This window comes from Rhinopithecus roxellana, chromosome 5, assembly GCF_007565055.1.
Source record: "Rhinopithecus roxellana isolate Shanxi Qingling chromosome 5, ASM756505v1, whole genome shotgun sequence".
Classification (NCBI taxonomy): Eukaryota; Metazoa; Chordata; class Mammalia; order Primates; family Cercopithecidae; genus Rhinopithecus; species Rhinopithecus roxellana.
The window spans coordinates 135,869,714-135,891,069 of NC_044553.1; the positions used below are offsets into that span (position 1 = coordinate 135,869,714).

The following is a 21,356-nucleotide window of genomic DNA, read 5'->3' on the forward strand; positions in this document are numbered from 1 at the left end:
TTCCGGATCCGGAAATTTTTTCCGGGGCCGCGGCCTCGCTTCAAGGAGGTCCTTTAGTCTAAAGATGGCGGCCTCAGCAGCGAGGGGTGCTGTGGCGCTGCGTAGAAATATCGATCGGTCGGTTGCTTTTGTGAGAAAAATTCCTTGGACTGCGGCGTCGAGTGAGTGATAGAGATGTGGGAGTAGCGGAATTTTTAGATCCAAGCGATCCTCAAAGCTTCTGCTTTTTGCGGGGTACTTAAGTCAGCGTGGTGGCTGAATTAGGAGACTGCTCCTGAGCATGCAAGTGAGCAGAAAGAAATTTTGTTTGCAGTTAACCGTTTAGGGATGTCCCTTGAGCTTTTGGGGTCACGAATGCACCAGCTCTTGCCTTTAGGAGTGATTTGGTGTAAAGATTTATTACTTGGTAACCAAGATTTACAGTTTAGAAGGGATAATTTTGACTGTAGTGTGGAGGATGGATTCAAGATGGCAAGCTTTTAGGCATGGAGAGGAGCTAAAAAGCAGTATCATTAATTTACTTAAAAGGTGAGGACCTGAATTAGGGCGATGGAAGAAGGATGGTGGTAAGATCCATTCATGTTTTAAAAGCAAATTAGATGCCGTTTCGTGATGGTTTAAATGGGGGAAGTGTAGCGGAATAAAGGAAAGGGAGGAATGATTTCTGGGTTTTTAGCATTGGTGAATTGCTTGTTTAGAAGCTAGGAGCAAGCCAAGAGAAGGTGAGTAAAGTTTGAATGTGTTGAGTTTGAGAAACTTGTGAAGTTTCCGTCAGGCAATTGGACAGAGGTTGTCTATCATTGTGGCTGAGAAGTGGACTCCGAAGCTAGACCGTTGAGGTTAAAATTCCAGCTTGGCCATTTAATCGTTGTGTCACCTGACTAACTGAAGTTAGTATGGGAAAAGGACTCACAACTGGGCCTCAGTTTACTCATCGATAAAATGTAGTCAATAATACCCAACTCATAGGATTGTTGAGAGGAGTGAGTTTATATGCAAACTTCTTAGACTTGCGTTAGATACAGTGTAAGTACTCAGCAAATGATAGTTATTTTCACGATAACTAAAATGGAAACTTACGGGAGGGGCCTAGTCTTGAGATAAAGGTTGGAATAATTAGTTCTGAAATCTTTCACCACCTTCAATTTTTGTCAGTTGCAGTTTTGAGATGAGGTTTTTATATTTGCTTACCAACATGTAAACATTCGTGGTCACTTTTTTTATAGATATTCATGTTTCAGGTCAGCCCCTTTAAACAAAATGGAGCAAGATTTAGTTTCTTCTTAGTTTTTTGTGGCTCAGATGTGAGTAGTAGAATGGGAAATAGGTTGGTTTGTGCCTCATCTTTTAAACATGTGGTTGGTGAAGACCAAGCCCAGTAAAGTGTCCCGTAGGCCCTGTGAAACTTTATGGAAAGGCTGAGGAGTTTCATTAGCATCTTGAGGATGTAAGTTTCCAGACACTAAAGGGCTAGTTTAAAACCCTTAAAAAGAGTGAGCATTATGTACAACCTCGAAACAGTTTCTCTTGGTTGTTCCATTGATTCAGCAAATATTTATTTGAGTATCTATTCTGTGGTAGGCATTCTTCTTGGTGCTTGCAGCTGTTTTTCCTTCACCATTTTAGGCAATTTAGGAAGAGGGTTACCTTCCAGAGCTGGTTTGTTTTGAAATCAGTGTCTTCTAGGACTTTAATTATCTGGTATAAAACGTATGTTTAACATCATTTTGTTCTCCAGTATCATATTCTGTGAGACCTTGATCTTGCCAGTTGGTTTGACTTAAACATTAGATCCCTTCAAAATTTAGTCTCTGGATTGTTGGAAGGATTAGTGGACATTTACTTATTCATTCAGCCAATATTGAGGCCCTACTGTTTATTGGTCATGGTAAACATGGTGGTTTATATGCTGAGGGTGCTTACAGTGTAGTAGTGGTGGGGATGAAGAGACTTAGAACAAATATAGGCAGTTGTTGAACCAGTGAGGTTTTGGTGAACTAGGAGAACTAAATAGATATTATAAAAAGTAATTCAGTGAAGTACAGGCACTGTAGTTCACAAGAGAAACAGATCATGTAGTTTTTAGTCTTTATTTTTTTATTATACTTTAAGTTCTAGGGTACATGTGCATAACGTGCACGTTTGTTACATATGTATTCTTGTGCCATGTTGGTGTGCTGCACCCATCAACTCGTCAGCACCCATCAATTCATCATTTATATCAAGTATAACTCCCAATGCAATCCCTCCCCTCTCCCCCCTCCCCATGATAGGCCCCGATGTGTGATGTTCCCCTTCCCGAGTCCAAGTGATCTCATTGTTCAGTTCCCATCTATGAGTGAGAACATGCGGTGTTTGGTTTTCTGTTCTTGTGATAGTTTGCTAAGAATGATGGTTTCCAGCTGCATCCATGTCCCTACAAAGGACGCAAACTCATCCTTTTTTATGGCTGCATAATATTCCATGGTGTATATGTGCCACATTTTCTTAATCCAGTCTGTCACAGATGGACATTTGGGTTGATTCCAAGTCTTTGCTATTGTGAATAGTGCCACAATAAACATACATGTGCATGTGTCTTTATAGCAGCATGATTTCTAATCCTTTGGGTATATACCCAGTAGTGGGATGGCTGGGTCATATGGTACATCTAGTTCTAGATCCTTGAGGAATTGCCATACTGTTTTCCATAATGGTTGAACTAGTTTACAATCCCACCAACAGTGTAAAAGTGTTCCTATTTCTCCACATCCTCTCCAACACCTGTTGTTTCCTGACTTTTTAATGATTGCCATTCTAACTGGTGTGAGATGGTATCTCATTGTGGTTTTGATTTGCATGTCTCTGATGGCGAGTGATGATGAGCATTTTTTCATGTGTCTGTTGGCTGTATGAATGTCTTCTTTTGAGAAATGTCTGTTCATATCCTTTGCCCACTTTTTGATTTAGTCTTTATATACTCCAAATCTTTGAAGTCCTACAGGGCTAGTACATTGTCTTGTATTGTGATAGGAGCCCAATAAAATAATACTCAGTGGATGTATTTGGTTTGGGTCTTGAAGAATAGTTATAGTTGTAAGTTAGGCAGGGGGAGATAGGATTACCACCATACGGAGGGGAGAGAACAACATATGCAAAGAGGGTAATCCGCAGGACAGATACAGATAATTCAATTTGTTGTACTAGAGAGTAACTAGGGACCAGCAGTGGGAAATAAGGCAGGAAGGGTAGGTGAGATCAACTCATTTTACTAAATTGTGAAGGACCAATAAGTTGGGATTTTATTTGGAAATCTTCAGTATACCTGGAAACACACTGGACTGTAATTGGTCTTTTTCTTCTTTGTGATCCGCTCACAGGGATCATAGTCCACATCGCACAGTAACTGATATGATGAAAACACTTGATGTTTGCTGAGGATGGAGACTGCAGCCAACTCAACAACTTGTCTGTCCATCTCCCCTCCTCACCACGAAGTCTGGTACCTTGTGACTTTATAGTCAGTACCATAGCTGCTTCCTAAATCTTAAGCCTTCAGGGAAATGCAAAGTAGTTCCTGTCCACAAGAAGTCTGGTGACCCTGGGACCACTGTTAGTTTCTTTCTACAATCTAAGAGAATCCAAAATGTAACTGCTTTTAATATGTTTTCTTCTGCCACACAGGTCAGCTGAAAGAATACTTTGCACAGTTTGGACATGTAAAAAGGTGTATTGTACCTTTTGTAAGTATTAAGAAAAAGTAGGGGGAGGTGGGAATGGCTAATGGGTACAAAAAAAAATTAGAATGAATAAGACCTATTTGATAGCACAACAGGGTGACTATGGTCAATAATAATTTTACATTTTACAATAACTCAAAGAGTGTAATTGGATTATTTGTAACTCAGGATAAATGCCTGAGGGTTTGGATACCCCATAAGTCAAATGGTAAATGCTTGAGGGGATAGATACCACATTCTCCATGATGTGCTTATTTTACATTGCATGCCTATATCAAAATATCTCATGTGCTCCATAAATATATACACCTACTATACACTCACAAAAATTAAAAAAGAAAAAAAAGCTTAAAGTGTTTAAAAAAAACTCTTATTTATCTATCTTTGGACAGGGTCTTGGTCTGTCCCCCTGCAGGAGTGCAGTGGCCTGATCTCACTGCAGCCTCTGCCTCCCAGGCTTAAGTGATCCTCCCACCTCAGCCCCCTGAGTAGCTGGGACTACAGACATGTGCCACCATGCCCAGCTAACTTTTTTGGTATTAGTGGAGACGGGGTTTTGCCATACTGCCCAGGCTGGAAAAATTTTTTCATTTTCTTTTTTTTAAGAGACAGGGTCTTGCTCTATAACCCCAGGTGGAGTGCAGTGATGCGATCATGGCTCACTGCAACCTCTGCCTCCCAGGCTCAGGTGATCCTCCCACCTCAGCCTCCTGAGTAGCTGGGACTACAGGCATGCGCCACCACACCTGGGTAATTTTTGTATTTTTTGTAGAGATGGGGTTTGGCCATGTTGCTTATGCTGGTCTCGTCAAACTCCTGGGCTCAAGCTATCTGCCCACCTCGGCCTCCCAAAGTGTTCAGATTACAGGTGTGAGCCACTGTACTGGCTTATTTTTATGGAGATGGGGGTCTTGCCATGTTGCCCAGGCTGATCTTGAACTCCTGGCTTCAGGCAATCATCCTGCATTGGCCTCCCAAAGTGCTGGGATTACAGGCGTGAGCCACTGTGCCCGTCCTACAGTCCATTGATAACATTTTGAGTGATACTGATTAAAAAGTGAAAAGGCTTTATCATAGGTATTTGTGTTAGTTTTTTTATTGTATAACAAAATATCACAAGCATAATGGCTCAAAACAGCACATATCTCACAGCTGAGCACAGTTTAGCTGGGTCCTCTCCTTAGGGTCTCACATAGCTATATATTCCACGTGTCAGCTGGGGCTGTAGTGCATCTCATCAAAGGGTCTACTGGGGAAAAAGACTGACTTCCAAGCTCCCTCATGTGGGTGACAAAAATTTTTTTTTTTTTTTTTTTGAGATGGAGTCTTGCTCTGTTGCCCAAGCTGGATTGCAGTAGCGCAATCTCGGCTTACTGCAACGTCTGCTGCCTGGGTTCAAGCCATTCTCCTGCCTCAGCCTCCTGAGTAACTGGTACTACAGCACGCGCTACCACACCCAGCTAATTTTTGTATTTTTAGTAGAGATGGAGTTTCCCTCTGTTGGGCAGGCTGGTCTTGAACTTCTGACCTCAAGTGACCCACCCACTGGGCTTCCCAAAATGCTGGCATTACAGGTGTGAGCCACCGCGCCCGGCCAGAATTCATCTTTAACTGTAGGACTGAGGTCTGTTTTCTTGCCGACCTTTGGCTCTGAGTTGGGAGCTGCTCTCACCTAGGAACTCCCTGCAGTTCCTTGTTACCTGGTTTATCTGTAGGCTGTCTTACAACATGGCAGCTTGCTTCTTTAAAGCCAGCAAGGACTTCTCCAGTATGCTAAGATGGCATCTTACATTGAACGTAATCACAGGAGTGACATCCCATTACTTTCGCTGTATTCTTTTGGTTAGAGGCAAGTCAGGTCTTGCCTACACTCAAGGGGAGGGGATTATATAGGGTGTGACATGGGGAATGCATGGAGATCATAGGACCTATCTTAGAATTCTGCCTACTACAGTATTCTAATAAGGACTTGAGATTTCTAATAATTGGCAGAGGATATTTTAAGTTTTATCTTCATTGAGTACCATTTTCTTTTTTAGATTTATAACTAATAAAACAGTATTTTTATATTACATTTCCTTTGCTTTCTTGGGAGGGTCTCGAAATCAGCCTATAAATTTATCCCGGACTATTTTTCTGTGGGCTTTTTTAGGGTGTGATGTGAGTACAAGTTTACACACACTTGACTGAAACCTTTTTTTCCTTGCAGCACTGTAAGGGCTGTGGTAAAATAACAACATAAAGGAACTTAAATTCTTAATTCTTGGTTTAATGTTACTTGACTCCCAAAGACTAACAGATTAGTTATATATAGTGCCAGTGAAGGTGTACGGAATCTGGCACTCAAGTTGTTGAGAAGTTCAACTGATACCTTCAGTTCTGATGTGTAGTTGGCAAAATACCAAAGTTAAGAATTTATATTTGCTTTGATCTACCAGTTACTTTTCTAAGAATTTATCCTACAGAAATGTGTGGTCAAGAATATTCCAAAGCAGCATTGCTTAATGTCAAGTAAGAAGAAAAAACCTAAATGTTCATCACTGGGATTGATTAGATATTAAGTCACTGATGCAATGGAATTTTATATAGTTGAATAGAAAAATTGAGCACGTGTATTATGGAGATGAAATGTTTTCTATAAGCATGAAAACTTCAATTTTTTCAAGAGCATTTAAATTAAAAGTTCCTTGCAAAAAAAATTAATAGGTTTTTCTTGGTCCATAAATAAAGTAGGACCTGGAAAGAATAGATCTTAGATTTAAATAAAAGGCAGCTTTGATGTTGGTAAAACAAAATAAAATATGACTAAAAATAATTTTTTGTTAAATTCATTGTACTCAAGTTGGAAATCCTGGTTCCTTATTTTGAGACAGGGTCTCACTCTGTCATCAGGCTGGAGTGCAGTGGCACAATCACGTTCACTGCAGTCTTGACCTCCTGGGTTCAAGGGATCCTTCCTGCCTCTGCCTCCTGAGTAGCTGGGACTACAGTCATGTGCTACCACACCCGGCTAGTTTTTGTATTCCTTGTAGAAATTGGGCTTCACCATATTGCAACTCCTGGACTTGAGCAGTCTACCCACCTTAGCTCCCAAAGTGCTGTGATTACTGGCATGAGCCACCGCACCTGGACTGAGTTTTTTTTTTTTTTTTTTGAGACAGCCTTGCTCTGTCGCCCAGGCTGGAGTGCGGAGGCGCTATCTCAGCTCACTGCAATCTCTGCCTCCTGGGTTCAAGTGATCCCCCTTCCTCAGTCACCCAGGTAGCTGGGACTACAGGCATGTGCCACCACACCTGGCTAATTTCTGTATTTTTAGTAGAGATGGAGTTGCACCATGTTGGCCAAGCTGGTCTCGAACTCCTGACTTCAAGCCATCCACCCACCCCAGCCTCCCAAAGTGTTGGGATTGAGCCACTGCACCTGGCCTGTTTTATAAACTTAATGCCTTTGACTGTGGAAGTGGTCACATGACAGTAAAGGAATGCTTTAGAAATTGTCTTATCTACAATGAATGGATCATTGGGACATCACCAGAAACTTCTCTTGTATTCTAGGTTATTCCTTATAAAGTTATCCTTCACGTATAGGAGCAATTGTAAGATTTTGATTTTTTTTTTTTTTTTTTTTTTTTTTTTGAGACGGAGTCTGGCTCTGTCGCCCAGGCTGGAGTGCAGTGGCTGGATCTCAGCTCACTGCAAGCTCTGCCTCCTGGGTTCACGCCATTCTCCTGCCTCAGCCTCCCAAGTAGCTGGGACTACAGGTGCCCGCCACCTCGCCCGGCTAGTTTTTTGTATTTTTTTTAATAGAGACGGGGTTTCACCGTGTTAGCCAGGATGGTCTCGATCTCCTGACCTTGTGATCCGCCCGTCTCGGCCTCCCAAAGTGCTGGGATTACAGGCTTGAGCCACCGCGCCCGGCCAAGATTTTGATTTTTTTTGGCAAAGCACAGCATAACTTGAATGAGACTAATGAGGACCAGTTTGTCATCTACAGGGACTAGACATCTTAATACCTGTTTTCTGTTGAAGGGCTGGAGGGGCAGGGTACATCCAAGCACTCTAGAATCTGTTTTCTGTATGTGATATATAGGTTGAAACTTTTGCACAAGGGAAAGTAGCAAAATTGTTTAAATTAACCAGAAGTCTATAACTAGGTTAAGTAAGGGCTAAATATAATCTTTTCTTGTTTTTCATTAGGCACATATGATAGTCGTGGTGGTGATGAGGGTGACTGGATTCAAAAATGAGTGCAACAAGCCTTTGAGGCTTAATTTTCTAGTTTCCAGAAACGAGGCTTAGAACAAAAGTACTGATCAAAATTTCCCTTAGCTAATACTGTTAGTATGGTTTGCATCTAGAATGACACAGAAAGCTCATGACCCATATCTTCTCTAATGGCAGCAAGGAAAACAGGAAGTTTAACAACAGGGATTTAGCTTTGGGTAATCGGGAAGGGTGTAAAGCAAGGTTACTGACACTTATGTCTGTGATCGATTTTTGGCTGGGCATACTGGCATACGCCTGTAATTCTAGCACTTTGGGAGGCCCGGATGGGAAGACTGCTTGAGCCCAGGAGTTTGAGACCGGCCTGGGTAAGATGGCAAGACTTTGTCTCTACAAAAAATATAAAAAATGAGCCAGACATGGTGGTATGTACCTGTGATCCCAGCTACTGAAGAGGCTGAGGTGGGAGGATTGCTTGAACCCAGGAAGTTGAGGCTGCAGTGAGTCCGGCTCATACCACTGCACTCCAGCCTTGGTGACAGAGCAAGACCCTGCCTCAAAAAAAAAAAAAAAAAATCTGATTTTTGGCAGATGAAAAAGTTGGTAGTTTGATTTGGAGCTCATGGAAACTTTCTCAAGTTCATGATTAATCTTTTCCTATATTTTGAATTTTTAGGACAAGGAGACTGGCTTTCACAGAGGTTTGGGCTGGGTTCAGTTTTCTTCAGAAGAAGAACTTCAGAATGCACTACAACAGGAATATCATATTATAGATGGAGTAAAGGTAAATTTGTTTTTCTATACCAGATACATATATACATGTAGGTACTATTTAATTATGTATCAATTAAATAGGTCATAAATGTGGAATGATGGGGACTTTTGAGAGATTTGTAACTGAAGCTACCTTAATGCTTGTTAGAATGGTGGGGTGGTAGGCCAGGTGCGGTGGCTCACGCCTGTAATCCCAGCACTTTGGGAGGCTGAGGTGGGGGGGATCACCAGAAGTTGGGAGTTTGACACCAGCCTGACCAACATGGAGAAACCCCGTCTCTACTAAAAATACAAAAAAAATTAGCTGGGCATGGTGGTACATGCTTGTAGTCTCAGCTCCTCAGGACACTGAGGCAGAAGAACCCGGGAGACAGGTTGGACACTGAGGCAGAAGAACCCGGGAGACAGATCGCGCCATTGCACTCCAGCTTGGGCAATGAGCGAAATCCATCTCAAAAAAAAAAAAAAAGAAAAAGAATGGGGGGTGGTAGAGTGACCAGTTTATAAAACACAGTGGACATAGCAGTCTACTTTTTTCTTTTTGTTTGTTTGAGACAGTCTCGCTCTTGTTGCCCAGGCTAGAGTGCAATGGTGCGATCTCGGCTCACTGCAACCTCCGCCTCCTGGGTTCAAGTGATTCTCCTGCCTTAGCCTCCCGAGTAGCTGGGATTATAGGCATGTGCCACCACACACAGCCAATTTTTTGTATTTTTAGTAGAGATTGGGTTTCACCATGTTGGTCAGGCTGGTCTCGAACTCCTGACCTCAGGCGATCCACCCGCCTCAGCCTCCCAAAGTGCTGGGATTACAGGCATGAGCCACCGCACCCAGCCAGCAGTCTACTTTTCAAGTCAGGCAAGCTGGGGCTGAAATCTTGGCTTTCCCACCATGTGATCTTGGGCCAAATTGATTTACTATTTTATTTTTAAATTTATTTTTAATGAGACAGGGCCTTGCTATGTTGCAGGGTGGTCTTGAACTCCTGGCCTCAAGCAATCCTCTTGCCTCAGCCTGCCAAAATGCTGGGATTAGAGGCCTGAGCCACTGCTCCTGGCCTGATTTACAATTTTTAATTGAGGGTTAGGGAGTCATAGTATCAAGAAAGATGGTAAAAGGAATTTGAGGAGAAAACAAAAGAACAAGGTACAAATAAAAACTGCCTGAGTTATTCATACTGATTCCCTAATAAAAAAGCGATTTTCAGTTTGAATGTTTTTGCAGACATTGCCTTTCCTTCCTTACAGTGCTTATTTTTTTCAGGTCCAGGTTCAAGCTAAAAGGCCAAAAGTTCTGCAAACATCTGATGATGAAGAGTAAGATTTTTGAGACCGCAGCCTATTAATAAAGTTAACATAACTGAGAATTTTGTCTAAATGTTTTTATTTGAAACAAATAGTTGCACCAAGCAAGAGGTTACTTTGCCCACTCCAAATTAAAACAGAGCATAACAGGGGCAAAATTTATTTGGCAGGACAGTTCCAGTATGTGAACATCCTCCTCACTGTGGTTGGGTTAACTTTACTCATATGCAGCTGTTCTTACACAAAATATTAACCCCAAACTACTAGTGTCACACAAAAGGAAGTGGTCTTGACTTTGTATGTGGGGCAGCATGTTCTATAAATGCTGAAAGGTAGGAGAAGCACAAACACAACCCACTCTTTAAAAAAACTAAATAATTCAAAGTAGAATTTTCTATCCACCCCCCATTCTCTGGTAATAAAAAGTAGTGCTGGGATCCGGCACCCAGATTTGTTTTTTTATCCTGACCATTTACAAAGTGTTCCCCCATATGACTTGCATCATTAGGGTAATGGGTAATAGTTCATTCACTATGAAAAGACCTGTGTCTACTCCTTCCTCCTCTTCTTGCCTTCATGCTCATGTTCCTTGGGGCGGCTGCTATCTGAGGGTCTTTTAGAGCCACCATGCTGTTTGGCTTCTTCCAAAAACTTGTCCAAACCAAAAGGATCTTCCTCAAACTGAACTGGTCCTTCTCGGCCTCTCTGTCTACGGTCTGAACCAGAAAACTCCTTGTCGGGAACAAATCTAGGGAAAAAGAGAAAAGACTATGAACTACTTTGTTTTCACCAGTGTAAACACTGAAATTGAGTTGTATGGAATGGTACCTGTTGGTCTTTATTCTGGCTTCTAGATCATCACCATACATGTCCTTGTCCAGATTTTTACTGGGCCTATAAATACTCTGGGCCATATCTTTACCACCTCTCCAGGCTTGATCATAAACATTATAAATTTCATCTTCTCCACCTGCAAATCCACTGTCCATACCCTGTGGGAAAATGGATGACATTAAATAAGAGTGTAAACACTGTTTATCAAAAGCTGAATCATAACATGTTTACAGTAAACCCTTGCTAAGCTAGCTCACATTTTCAACAATCTGAACTGCAAATTAAAAAAAGGTCATTAAAAAACTGCTAGCACATAAACTGTTCATAACAACTTTGGATTCTTTTTTTTTTTTTCTTCAGACGGAGTCTCGCTTTGTCACCCAGGTTGGAGTGCGGTGGCGTGATCCTTGGCTCACTGCAGCCACTGCCTCCCAGTTCCAACGATTCTCCTGTCTCGGCCTCCCAGGTAGCTGGGATTCCAGGCACGTGCCACCACACCGGCTAATTTTTATATTTTTAGTAGAGACAAGGTTTTACCATGTTGGCCAGGATGGTCCTGAACTGACCTCAGGTGATTGCCTGCCTTGGTCTCACAAAACGCCATATAGCTCATTGGAGCTGCAACCTCCCTGTGCTCAAGTGTTCCTCCCACTTCAGCCTCCCAAGTAGCTAGGAGTACAGGTGTGTGCCGACATGTCCAGCTAATTTTTTGTACACAGGATTTTGCCATATTGCCCAGGCTGGTCTTACACTGGGTTCAAGCAATCTGCCTGCCTAGGTCTCACAAAGTGCTAGGATTACAGGTGTGAGCCACAGTGCCCAGCCAGAAATATTTTCATCACAATTTTTAAATGTTTTAAGCTTAAGCTTCTAACAGGTGATTATTTTGAAAAATTTACTTACGTGAAATTTCACCCCTACATCCCTTTGTGCAGCTGGTAAGCTGCCATTGTATAGTGGTTAAGAAAGCTTTGAAATGTGCTGGGCACAGTGGCCCACGCCTGTAATCCCAGCACTTCGGGAGGCCAAGGCGGGAGGATCACAAGATCAGGAGTTCGAGACCAGCCTGACCCAACATGATGAAACCCTGTCTCTACTAAAGATACAAAACTTAGCCGGGCGTGGTGGCATGTGCCTGTGATAATCCTAGCTACTCAGGAGGCTGAGGCAGGAGAATCCCTTGAACCTGGGAGGTGGAGATTGCAGTGAGCCAAGATGGCGCCACAGCACTCCAGCCTGGGTGACAGAGTGAGACTCCATCTCAAAAAAAAAAAAAAAAAAAAAAAAAAAAAAGCTTTGAAATCAAGACTTGAATCTTAATTCCATCAGTCACAAGGTAAACCTGTGTTTCAATTTCCTCATCTATAACATAAGAGATAATAGTATTATTTCAAAGGATTTTTGTAAGAATTGAGATAATAACAAGACTTAGAACAATGCCAAGAATATAAAATGCACCTAATAAATTATCACTTAGAAGAGCTTAATTAAAACCTCCAAGTCATAAAGTTTGCCACTCCACTTTCCAGTAGAATTTACACCTCTGTATTCTTACCTTGTGTGTGTGTGTGTGTGTGTGTGTGTGTGTGTGTGCACGCGCCCGCACTGTGTTTTCCCAGGCTTAAAGTGTCCTAGTTAGCTAATGGCAATTGGTACTAGAAATCAGATTTCCTGACAGCCAGCCTAGTACTTTAATCCAGTTTTACAGCTTCATTTTTAAAAGATTCCCAAATTGACATATTTCTATAGCATTAAAAAAAAAAAGGCCAAAAATCAACAACAAAAAACCCAAGGGGCACTTTTGTAGGATACTGGCTCTATTTTATTTTTTTGAGATAGAGTCTTAGTCACCCAGGCTAGAGTGCAGTGGCACAATCTTGGCTCACCACAAGCTGAAGCAATTCTCGTGCCTCAGCCCCCCAAGTAGTGGGGATTACAGGCATGTACCACCACACCTGGCTAATTTTCGTATTTTTAGTAGAGCTGGGGTTTCACCACAATTGGCCAGGCTGGTCTCAAACTCCCGATCCTCAGGTGATCTGCCTGCTTTGGCCTCCAAGTGTGTTGGGATTATAGGCAAAAGACACCGTGCCTGGCCTCCCTGGTTCTATTTTAAAAACAAAAGATTGACATACCACAGCACCAAGTTTTTAATCACCTAATTTCTTTCTTCTTCTAGTGTCTCAAATTTCAGTCCACTGTAAGAAGTTAAAATCAGAACTGTTTCATCTTTGTCTCAAGTTTCAACATACAACTTCCAATTTTTTTGTCGTTATGCTGGCATTTACATCCAAATACGAAGTATGGTAATTTTCGTTTCCCTGAGGATAGGTATTCACATCAACACAACAATACGCTGTTCCTAAACTTGTACCTTGGATTGGTTGAAGAGCCTTTGGTCGTACTGAACTTCATTGGAAGTCCGAGGATTAGGAACACCGAGAGCAATGACTTCACTGATATCCCGATTTTCATTTCTCTGAAGTTTCGACCTATTTTGAAACGACATCACTAACTGAAAACTCTTTATAGACAAACTGAGTATGTTCAATAGAAATACAACCAATCTCAGAAGCAAAGGACATGAATATGTCACATTCACATCTTGTGAATGTATATTCCTTGATAATACATAATCAAGTTGGCAGCCCTTATAAAGCATTTCAAGATTAGAGGGAGAGTTTTACAATTAGGACATCCTGTTAGCTCAAAAGAACATCTAACAGATTCGTTGACATGGAATTCTTTAATATAAGCAATCAACTTACAACCATGCTGAGATATAAAATTGCTATGGTCTATATTTACTATCATATGATGGTTTGGGGGTTGGGGAAGTGGATACAATTTAGATGTAGCACAGGAATCATTTTAAATAAGCTAGAAACAGCTCTTTTATCTAACTACATTTAGTAATTTTATCCCACCAGAATTTTCAGGGAAACATGTCAATGACTGAATTAGTATGATTTTTGACATTCAAATTAATTTGGTTTCCTGGCTGTTTCATTATACATGCAATCTATATCCCAATGAAACCATGGTAACTGTCATTACTTATTTTACTAAAAACTCTGGTCACAAAATGATTTCTACAGGCTATTTCATTTTCATCCAGTTACAATTTTACAGCTTTTCTGTGTTGTCAATTCTGATAGCCACTTTAGGGGGTTTCACCATGTTGGCCAGGCTGGTCTTGAACTCCTGACCTCAAGTGATTCGCCCGCCTTGGCCTGCCAAAGTGCTGGGATTATAGGTGTGAGCCACTGTGCCCAGCCTCTTTTTTGTGTTTAAAATTATGACTTGAAAAATGTATTAGGCTCATGGGATGATCAGAGCATAGAAAACTGTTCATTTGGGAAGAAAATATTTTATATCTGCATTTAACCCTCACTCAGATTTCCACCTTTGTATTGCAGCATTTTCTCTACTTTTCAGAACTTTAAGTCCTCAGCCTGTGGTGAGCCATAAACTTCCCCAATCCCTACTTTACTCTATGCCCTCGTATATGTATTTAGTTTGTTCCATACATTTATATTTACTAAAAGTGCTTTGCAAATTTTCTCAAATTATTTTATGGATAGCTCTGTCTTTCTGAACTGTAAGTTAAACTTCTGCTAAGAATGAGCTGATTTTCACTTCTTTCAAAACTGCTCTTCTCCTCAATTGTACTGGATGCAGTACTATGCATACAAAATTATCTCAGTAAAAGCATGACAGCTTATTTCCTGTCTAAAGAGGCACATAATCCATTTGTCTCACCATTTAAGGTAGGAAAAGAACCGACTATAACAGTCCAAATTTACTACTACATCCTTTTCAAAAATCTGATCTCAATTCTGTTTTCCATATTCCCATCATTCTCAATTCTGAGTTAAGTGATGGAAGAAAAGATTAATTCCAAAGACAGTCAACTAGAGCTAAGACAAAGTTAAGTATAAGAAAATTAAGTGCTAATGTATTAAGTTATCAAACTGAAGAAGAAAGGGAGAGAAGCAAAACTGATCTTAGTGGACTAAAACTCTGCTCTAAAAGGTACAAAAAGGCCACTCTTCATGATTGGTACCTATCATTTTTTTTGTGAGACAGAATCGTGCTCTGCCCAGGCTGGAGTGCAGTGGCACCATCTCAGCACACTGCAAGCTCCGCCTCCCGGGTTCACACCATTCTTCTGCCTCAGTCTCCCAAGTAGCTGGGACTACAGGCACCCACCATGACCACGCCCGGCTAATTTTTTGTACTTTTAGTAGACATGGGGTTTTACCATGTTAGCCAGGATGGTCCCGATCTCCTGCCCACATCGGCCTCCCAAAGTGCTGGGATTACAGGGGTGAGCCACCGTGCCCAGCCTCCATGATTGGTACGTATCTTAAATAACACCTACCTCTTATCAGGAGCTGCCCTGGAAAGATTCCGGTCATGCTGTCTCTCTTTTCGCCTGTCATGCCGGATTTCATCCCTCTCACGTGCCTCCCCATCCTCTGTTGTGAACAGTTGAAAAGTACTTCACTGTAGTATCTATTATATGTGTGCATATGTGTACGTGTGTGTATATATATAATTTTTTAAAGAGACAGGGTCTCACTCTGTCACCCAGGCTGGAGTGCAGTAGCATGAACATGGGTTCACTGCAGCCTCTACCTCCTGGATTCAAGTGATCCTCCTGCCTCATCCTCCCAAGTACCTGGGACCACAGGTGTGTGCCACCATGCCTGGCTAATTTTTTAATTTTTTGTAAAGATGAGGTCCCTCTATGTTGTCGATGCTGGTCTCAAACTCCAGGCTCTAGTGATCTTCCCACCTAGGCCTCCCAAAGTGCTGGAGTTGCAGTTGTGAGCCACTGCACTCAGCCCCATTAATTTTTTTTTTTGAAATGGAATTTCGCTCTTATTGCCCAGGCTGGAGCACAATGGTGCGATCTCGGCTCACTGCAACCTCCACCTCCCAGGTTCAAGTGATTCTCCTGCCTCAGCCTCCCAAGTAGCTGGGATTACAGGCATGCGCCACGACGCCCAGCTAATTTTGTGTTTTTAGTAGAGACGGGGTTTCTCCATGTTGGTCAGGCTGGTCTCAAACTCCCAACCTCAGGTGATGTGCCCGCCTCGGCCTCCCAAAGTGCTAGGATTACAAGCGTGAGCCACCGCGCCCAGACTGTTTGGGTTTTTTTTTTGTGTGTGTGAGAAGGAGTCTCACTCTGTTGCCCAGGCTGGAGTGCAGTGGAGTGATCTCAGCTCACTGCAACCTCTGCTTCTCGGCCGCCTCAACCTCCCAAGTAGCTGGGATTATATGAGCGCACCACCATGCAGGCTAATTTTTTATTTTTAGTAGAGATGGAGTTTCACCAAGCTAGTCTCAAACTCCTGACCTCAAGTGATCTGCCACGCCCAGCCAATATTTTGAACAAGAGAATATTCTTTAACCTTAGACAGAAAATTTCAAACTTCTTTGTAGTCACATTCAGCCTTTTAAACCTTACTTGCAATTAATTTGTCTAATAAATAATATTAGTTTAATTTTTGAATGTGAATTCTAGAATCAAGCATGCAGCTAAAATATTTAAGGTAAAATGTACTGCCGTCTTCAACTTACGTTGAAATGCAATGTAGTAAATCGGACGGATAGATGGACAGATGGGCAAATATGTGATAAAGCAAATTTATCAATGTTAATTGCTTTTAAAATTTATTTTTATTGATATATAATTATACATATTTATAGGGTATATATATTTGATACATCAATAAAATGTGTAATAATCAAATCAGGGTAATTAGGATATCCATCACTTCAAACATTTATTTGAGTTGGGAACATTATAAATCTTCTAGCTATTTTGCAATATACAATAAATTATCATTAACTACTCTTCTAGCTATTTTGCAATATACAATAAATTATCATTAACTATTCACCCCATTGTATAAGGAACATTAGAACTTACTCTTTCTAACTGTATTTTTGTACCATCAACCAATCTCTCTTCACTCCCTATCCCCAACATCCTTCCCAACCACTGGTAACCACCATTCTACTCTCTACTTTCCTGAGACCAACTTGTTTAGCTCCCACATACAAGTGGGAAGATTCAGTATCTGTCTTTCTGTGCCAGGCTTATTCACTTAATAATCTTCAGTTCCATCCATATTGTTGCAAATTACTTTTCATTCTTTTTAAGGCAGAGTAACATTCCATTGTGTATATAGACCACATTTTCTTTATCCACTCACCCACTGGACATATTCTGTATCTTGGTTATTGTAAAGAGCACTACAATGAACATGGAGTGCAGATATCCCTTTTTGATTTGATATACTGATTTTCTTTTGGATATATAACCAGCAGTGGATTGCTGGATCGTGTAGCGGTTCTATTTTCAGTTTTCTGAAGAACTGCCATATTGTTTTCCACAGTGGCTGTACTAATTTACATTCTTACTAACAATGTACTAGTGGAAGATCCCCCTGCTTCTGTATCCTCACCAGCATTGTTATTGTCCTTTTGGTGATAGCCATTTTAACTGGGGTGACACAGTATTTCACCATGGTTTTGATTTGAAGTTTCCTGATGATTGGTGATGCTGAACATTTTTTCATACACCTGTTGGCCGTTAAGTATGTCTTCTTTTGAGACTGTCTATTCAGATCATTTGCCCATTTTAAAATCAGATTATCTGGTTTCTTTGCTATTGAGTTCTTGTACATTCTGATTGTTAATTCTTTCTAAAATGCAGTTTGCAACCATTTTCTCCCGTTCTGTAGGTGGCCTCTTCAGTCTGTTGACTGTTTGCTGTGCAGAAGCTTTTCAGCTTGACGCAATCCCATTTGTCTATATTTGCTTCTGCTGTCTATACTTTTGAGATTTTACCCAAAAAATCTTTGCCTAAACCAATGTCCTGAAGCATGTCCCCAATGTTTTCATCTAGTAGTTTCATAGTTCAGGCCTTACTGTTTAAGTCTTTAATGCATTTTGATTTGATTCTTGTATGTGGTAAGAAATAGAGGTCTATTTTCATTCTTTTCGCATGTGAATATTCGGTTTTTACAGCATTATTTATTGAAGAGACTATCCTTTCCCCAATGTATGCTCTGGGCATCAGTGTTAAAAATCCACGCATTGGCTGGGCATGGTGGTGGTTCATGCCTGTAATGCACTTTGGGAGGCCGAGACGAGTGGATCACTTGAGGCCAGGAGGTTGAGACCACCCTGGGTGTAACGGCAAAACCCTGTCTCTACAAATAATACCAAAATTAGCCAGGCGTGGTGGTGCATGCCTTAGTCCCAGTTACTTGGGAGGCCAAGGCGGGAGGACAGCTTGAGCCTGAGAGGCAGAGGTTGCAGTGAGCTAAGATTATACCACTGCACTCCAGGCTGGATGACAGAGTGAGACCTTGTCTCCAAACAATCAAAAATTCCATGCATTTACAGCCAATCCATTTATTTCTGGGTTCTCTATTCTGTTCCACTGGTCTATGTGTCTGTTTTTATGGCAGTACCATGCTGCTTTGGTTACTATAGCCTTGTAGTATACTTTGAAGCCAGGCAGTGTGATGCCTCCAGTTTTTTTTTTCATTCAGGACTGCTTTGGTTGTTTGGGTTTTTTGTGGTTCTATACAAATTTTAGTATTGTTTTTTCTATTTCTGTGAAGAATGTCATTGGTATTTTGACAGGGATTGCATTGTGTCTATAGCTAGCTTTGGGTAGTATGAACATTTTAACAATACTAATTTTTCCAATTCATGAGCATGGGCTATCTTTCCATTTTTTGTGTGTCTTCTACAATTTCTGTTCTTAACATTTAATTTTATTTTTCTAAAAAAGAGATTGGGTCTATGTTGCCCAGGGTGGTCTTGAACCCCTGACCTCAAGTAATCCTTCTGCCTTGGCCTCCCAAAGTGTTGGGATTACAGATGTGAGCCACCATGCTCAGCCTCCTCTTCAGTTACTTTCATCAGTCTCTTATCATTTTCTTTGTGGTGATCTTTCACTTCTTTGGTTAAGTTTATTCCTAGGAGGCCACATGCAGTGACTCATGCCTGTAATACCAGCACTTTGGGAGGCCGAGGCAGGCAGATCACCTGAGGTCTGAGACCAGCCTGGCCAACATGGTGAAATCCCATCTCTACTAAAAATAAAAAAAAAATTAGCCAGGTGTGGTGGTGTGTGCCTGTTGTCCCAGCTACTCGGGAGGCGGAGACACAAGGATTGGTTGGGCCCGGGAAGCGGAGGTTGCAGTGTGCTGAGATCACGCCACTGCATTCCAGCCTGGGCGAGAGTGAGACTCCGTATCAAAAAAACCAAAAACAACAACAACAAAAAAAACTTTATTCCTAGGTAGTTTTTTGTAGCTACTATAAATGGGACTGTCTTCTTGTTTTTCAGCTTGGGTATGCTATTTGTATATAGAAATGCTACAGATTTTTGTATGTTGGTTTTGCATCTTGTAATGTTACTGAATTTGTTTATCGGTTTTAAGTTTTTTGGTGGTATCATTAGGTTTTTCTAAATATAGGATTCATACTGTCTTCGACAAAGTTGAATTTGATGTCTTCCTTGTTTTTTTTTTTTTTTTTTTGGTTTGAGATGGAGTCTTGCTTTGCTGCCTAGGCTGGAGTACAGTGGCGTGATCTCAGCTCGCTGTAACCTCTGCCTCCTGGGCTCAAGCAATTCTTGTGACTCAGCGTCCTGTGTAGCTGGGATTACAGGTGAACGCCACCATACCCAGCTAATTTTTGTATTTTTAGTAGAGACAGGGCTTCACCATGTTGGCCAGGGTGGTCTTGAACCCCTGACCTCAACTGATTTGCCCATCTCAGCCTCCCAAAATGCTGGGATTACAGGTGTGAGCCACTGTGCCCAACCTTCCTTTCCAATCTGGATGCCCTTTATTTCTTTCTCTTGCCTAAACTCCTCCAGCAAGGACTTCCATTCCCATGCTGAATTACAGTGGTGAAAATGGGCATCCTTGCCTTGTTCCAGATCTCCGAGTAAAGACTTTCAATGTTTCTCCATTCAGTATGTCAGCTGTGGGTTTGTCATATATAGCCTTAAATATTTTTAGCTTTGTTCCTTCTAAGCTCACTTTGTTGAGAGTTTTTATCGTGAAGGGATGTTGACTTTTTTCAAATGCTTTTTCAGTTTCTATTGAAATGACGCTATGGTTCTCATTTTTGGTTCTATTATTGTGAGGTATCACACTTACTGATTTGCATATACTGAACCATCCTTGCATCCTTGGGATGAAGGATAGTTCAGCTGATTATGAAGAATGATCTTTTTTAATATGCTGTTAAATCTTTTTTAATGTGTTCTATTTGTTAGAATTTTGTTAAGGATTTTTGCATCTATGACTATCAGGGATGTTAGCCTGTGGTTTTCTTTTTTGTTGTATATTTGTCTAGTTTTGATGTCAGGATAATAATGACCTTGCAGAATGAATTTGGAAGCATTCCCTTCTCTTCAATTTTTTGGAATAGCTTGAGTAGAACTGGTATTTAGTTCTTTAAATGTTTGGAAGAATTCAGCAGTGAAGCTGTCAACTCCTAAGCTTTTCTTTCATGGGAGCAATGTTAATTGCTTAAAAAAAAAAAATTAAGTGTATAATCTAGGTGGCAGGAGATATGGGTGTTCATCATATAATTCTTTCAGCTTTTCTGTATGTTTGAAAATTTTCATAATAAAATGTCAGGAAAGCCTGGGTACGGTGGCTCATGCCTGTAATCCCAGCACTTTGAGAGGCTGAGGCAGGTGGATCACCTGAGGTCAGGAGTTTGAGACCAGCCTGGCCAATATGGTGAAACCCCATCTCTACTAATAATAGAAAAAATTAGCTGGGCATGGTGATGGATACCTTTAATCCCAGCTACTCAGAAGGCTTAGGCAGGAGAATCGCTTGAACCCGGGAGGCAGAGGTTGCAGTGAGCTGAGATTGCATCATTGCACTTCAGCCTAGGCAACATGAGCAAAACTCTGTCTCAAAATAATAATAATAATTAAAAAATCAGAAAAAAAGAATTAGGCATAATATTTCCCTTGTATTTTCAAAGATTCTATTGAATAAAGAACTGTCTGCTTATTTCCCTTAGGGGCTGGCTGGATCTTGATTTCCACTGCATTTATATCTATCTTCATTTTTTTCTACCCTCGTCTGTCTGAGGGAATGGAGTACAGTTAACAGCATAAGATTTGGAGCAAGCCTGTCTGGATTCAAATCCTGGTTCTATAGCCAATTAACTGTGGGACCTGGGCAGATTACTTAATCACTATGAGCCTTAGTTTCCTGCTCTGTAAAACAGTCACAGTAATAGTACCACTACATAGGGTTACCCCAGGGATTAAGAAATAATACAAATAAAGTACTCAGAGTGGTGCCCACCATAATAAGCACCTGATAAATGTTAGTTTTTACTACTATCTGGCAAGAGATTCATTAAAATTTTTAATTTCTTGAGAACCATTCTGTTGTCTTTTTCTTTTTTTTTTTTTTTTTTTGAGGCGGAGTCTCGCT

The 21,356-nt window shown here is 41.1% G+C and overlaps 2 protein-coding genes across 4 annotated transcripts in view; one reads left to right on the forward strand and one right to left on the reverse strand.

The window, feature by feature from the left end:
• The first annotated feature begins 17 nt into the window (after window positions 1-17).
• On the forward strand, window positions 18-10,079 carry SLIRP (SRA stem-loop interacting RNA binding protein). Its single transcript, XM_010382727.2, has 4 exons — window positions 18-161; window positions 3,664-3,722; window positions 8,619-8,726; window positions 9,977-10,079. Exons 1-4 carry the CDS (start codon window positions 65-67, stop codon window positions 10,031-10,033), a joined length of 321 nt encoding a protein of 106 aa, XP_010381029.2. The 5' UTR covers window positions 18-64; the 3' UTR covers window positions 10,034-10,079.
• SNW1 (SNW domain containing 1) overlaps window positions 10,080-21,356 on the reverse strand; it is a 44,439-nt gene continuing 33,162 nt past the window's right edge. Inside the window, exons 11-14 of one of the 3 annotated variants that reach the window (XM_010382728.2) lie at window positions 15,236-15,332; window positions 13,226-13,343; window positions 10,846-11,009; window positions 10,080-10,765 (exon numbers count right to left, since the gene is read on the reverse strand). In XM_010382728.2, coding sequence (XP_010381030.1) covers window positions 10,567-10,765; window positions 10,846-11,009; window positions 13,226-13,343; window positions 15,236-15,332 — 578 coding nt within the window. In that variant the 3' untranslated portion in view covers window positions 10,080-10,566. Of the gene's footprint in view, window positions 11,010-13,225; window positions 13,344-15,235; window positions 15,333-21,356 lie in introns of all 3 variants that reach the window. The other 2 variants (XM_010382729.2, XM_030931534.1) reach the window with 2 other exon arrangements.

What these genes read in the sequence shown, in the direction of transcription:
- SLIRP (XM_010382727.2), top strand. Translation starts at nt 65, where the DNA reads ATGGCGGCCTCAGCAGCGAGGGGTGCTGTGGCGCTGCGTAGAAATATC. An exon ending in TCCTTGGACTGCGGCGTCGA is followed by an intron (nt 162 to 3,663) that starts GTGAGTGATAGA and finishes TCTGCCACACAG; the next exon opens with GTCAGCTGAAAGAATACTTT. An exon ending in AAAGGTGTATTGTACCTTTT is followed by an intron (nt 3,723 to 8,618) that starts GTAAGTATTAAG and finishes TTGAATTTTTAG; the next exon opens with GACAAGGAGACTGGCTTTCA.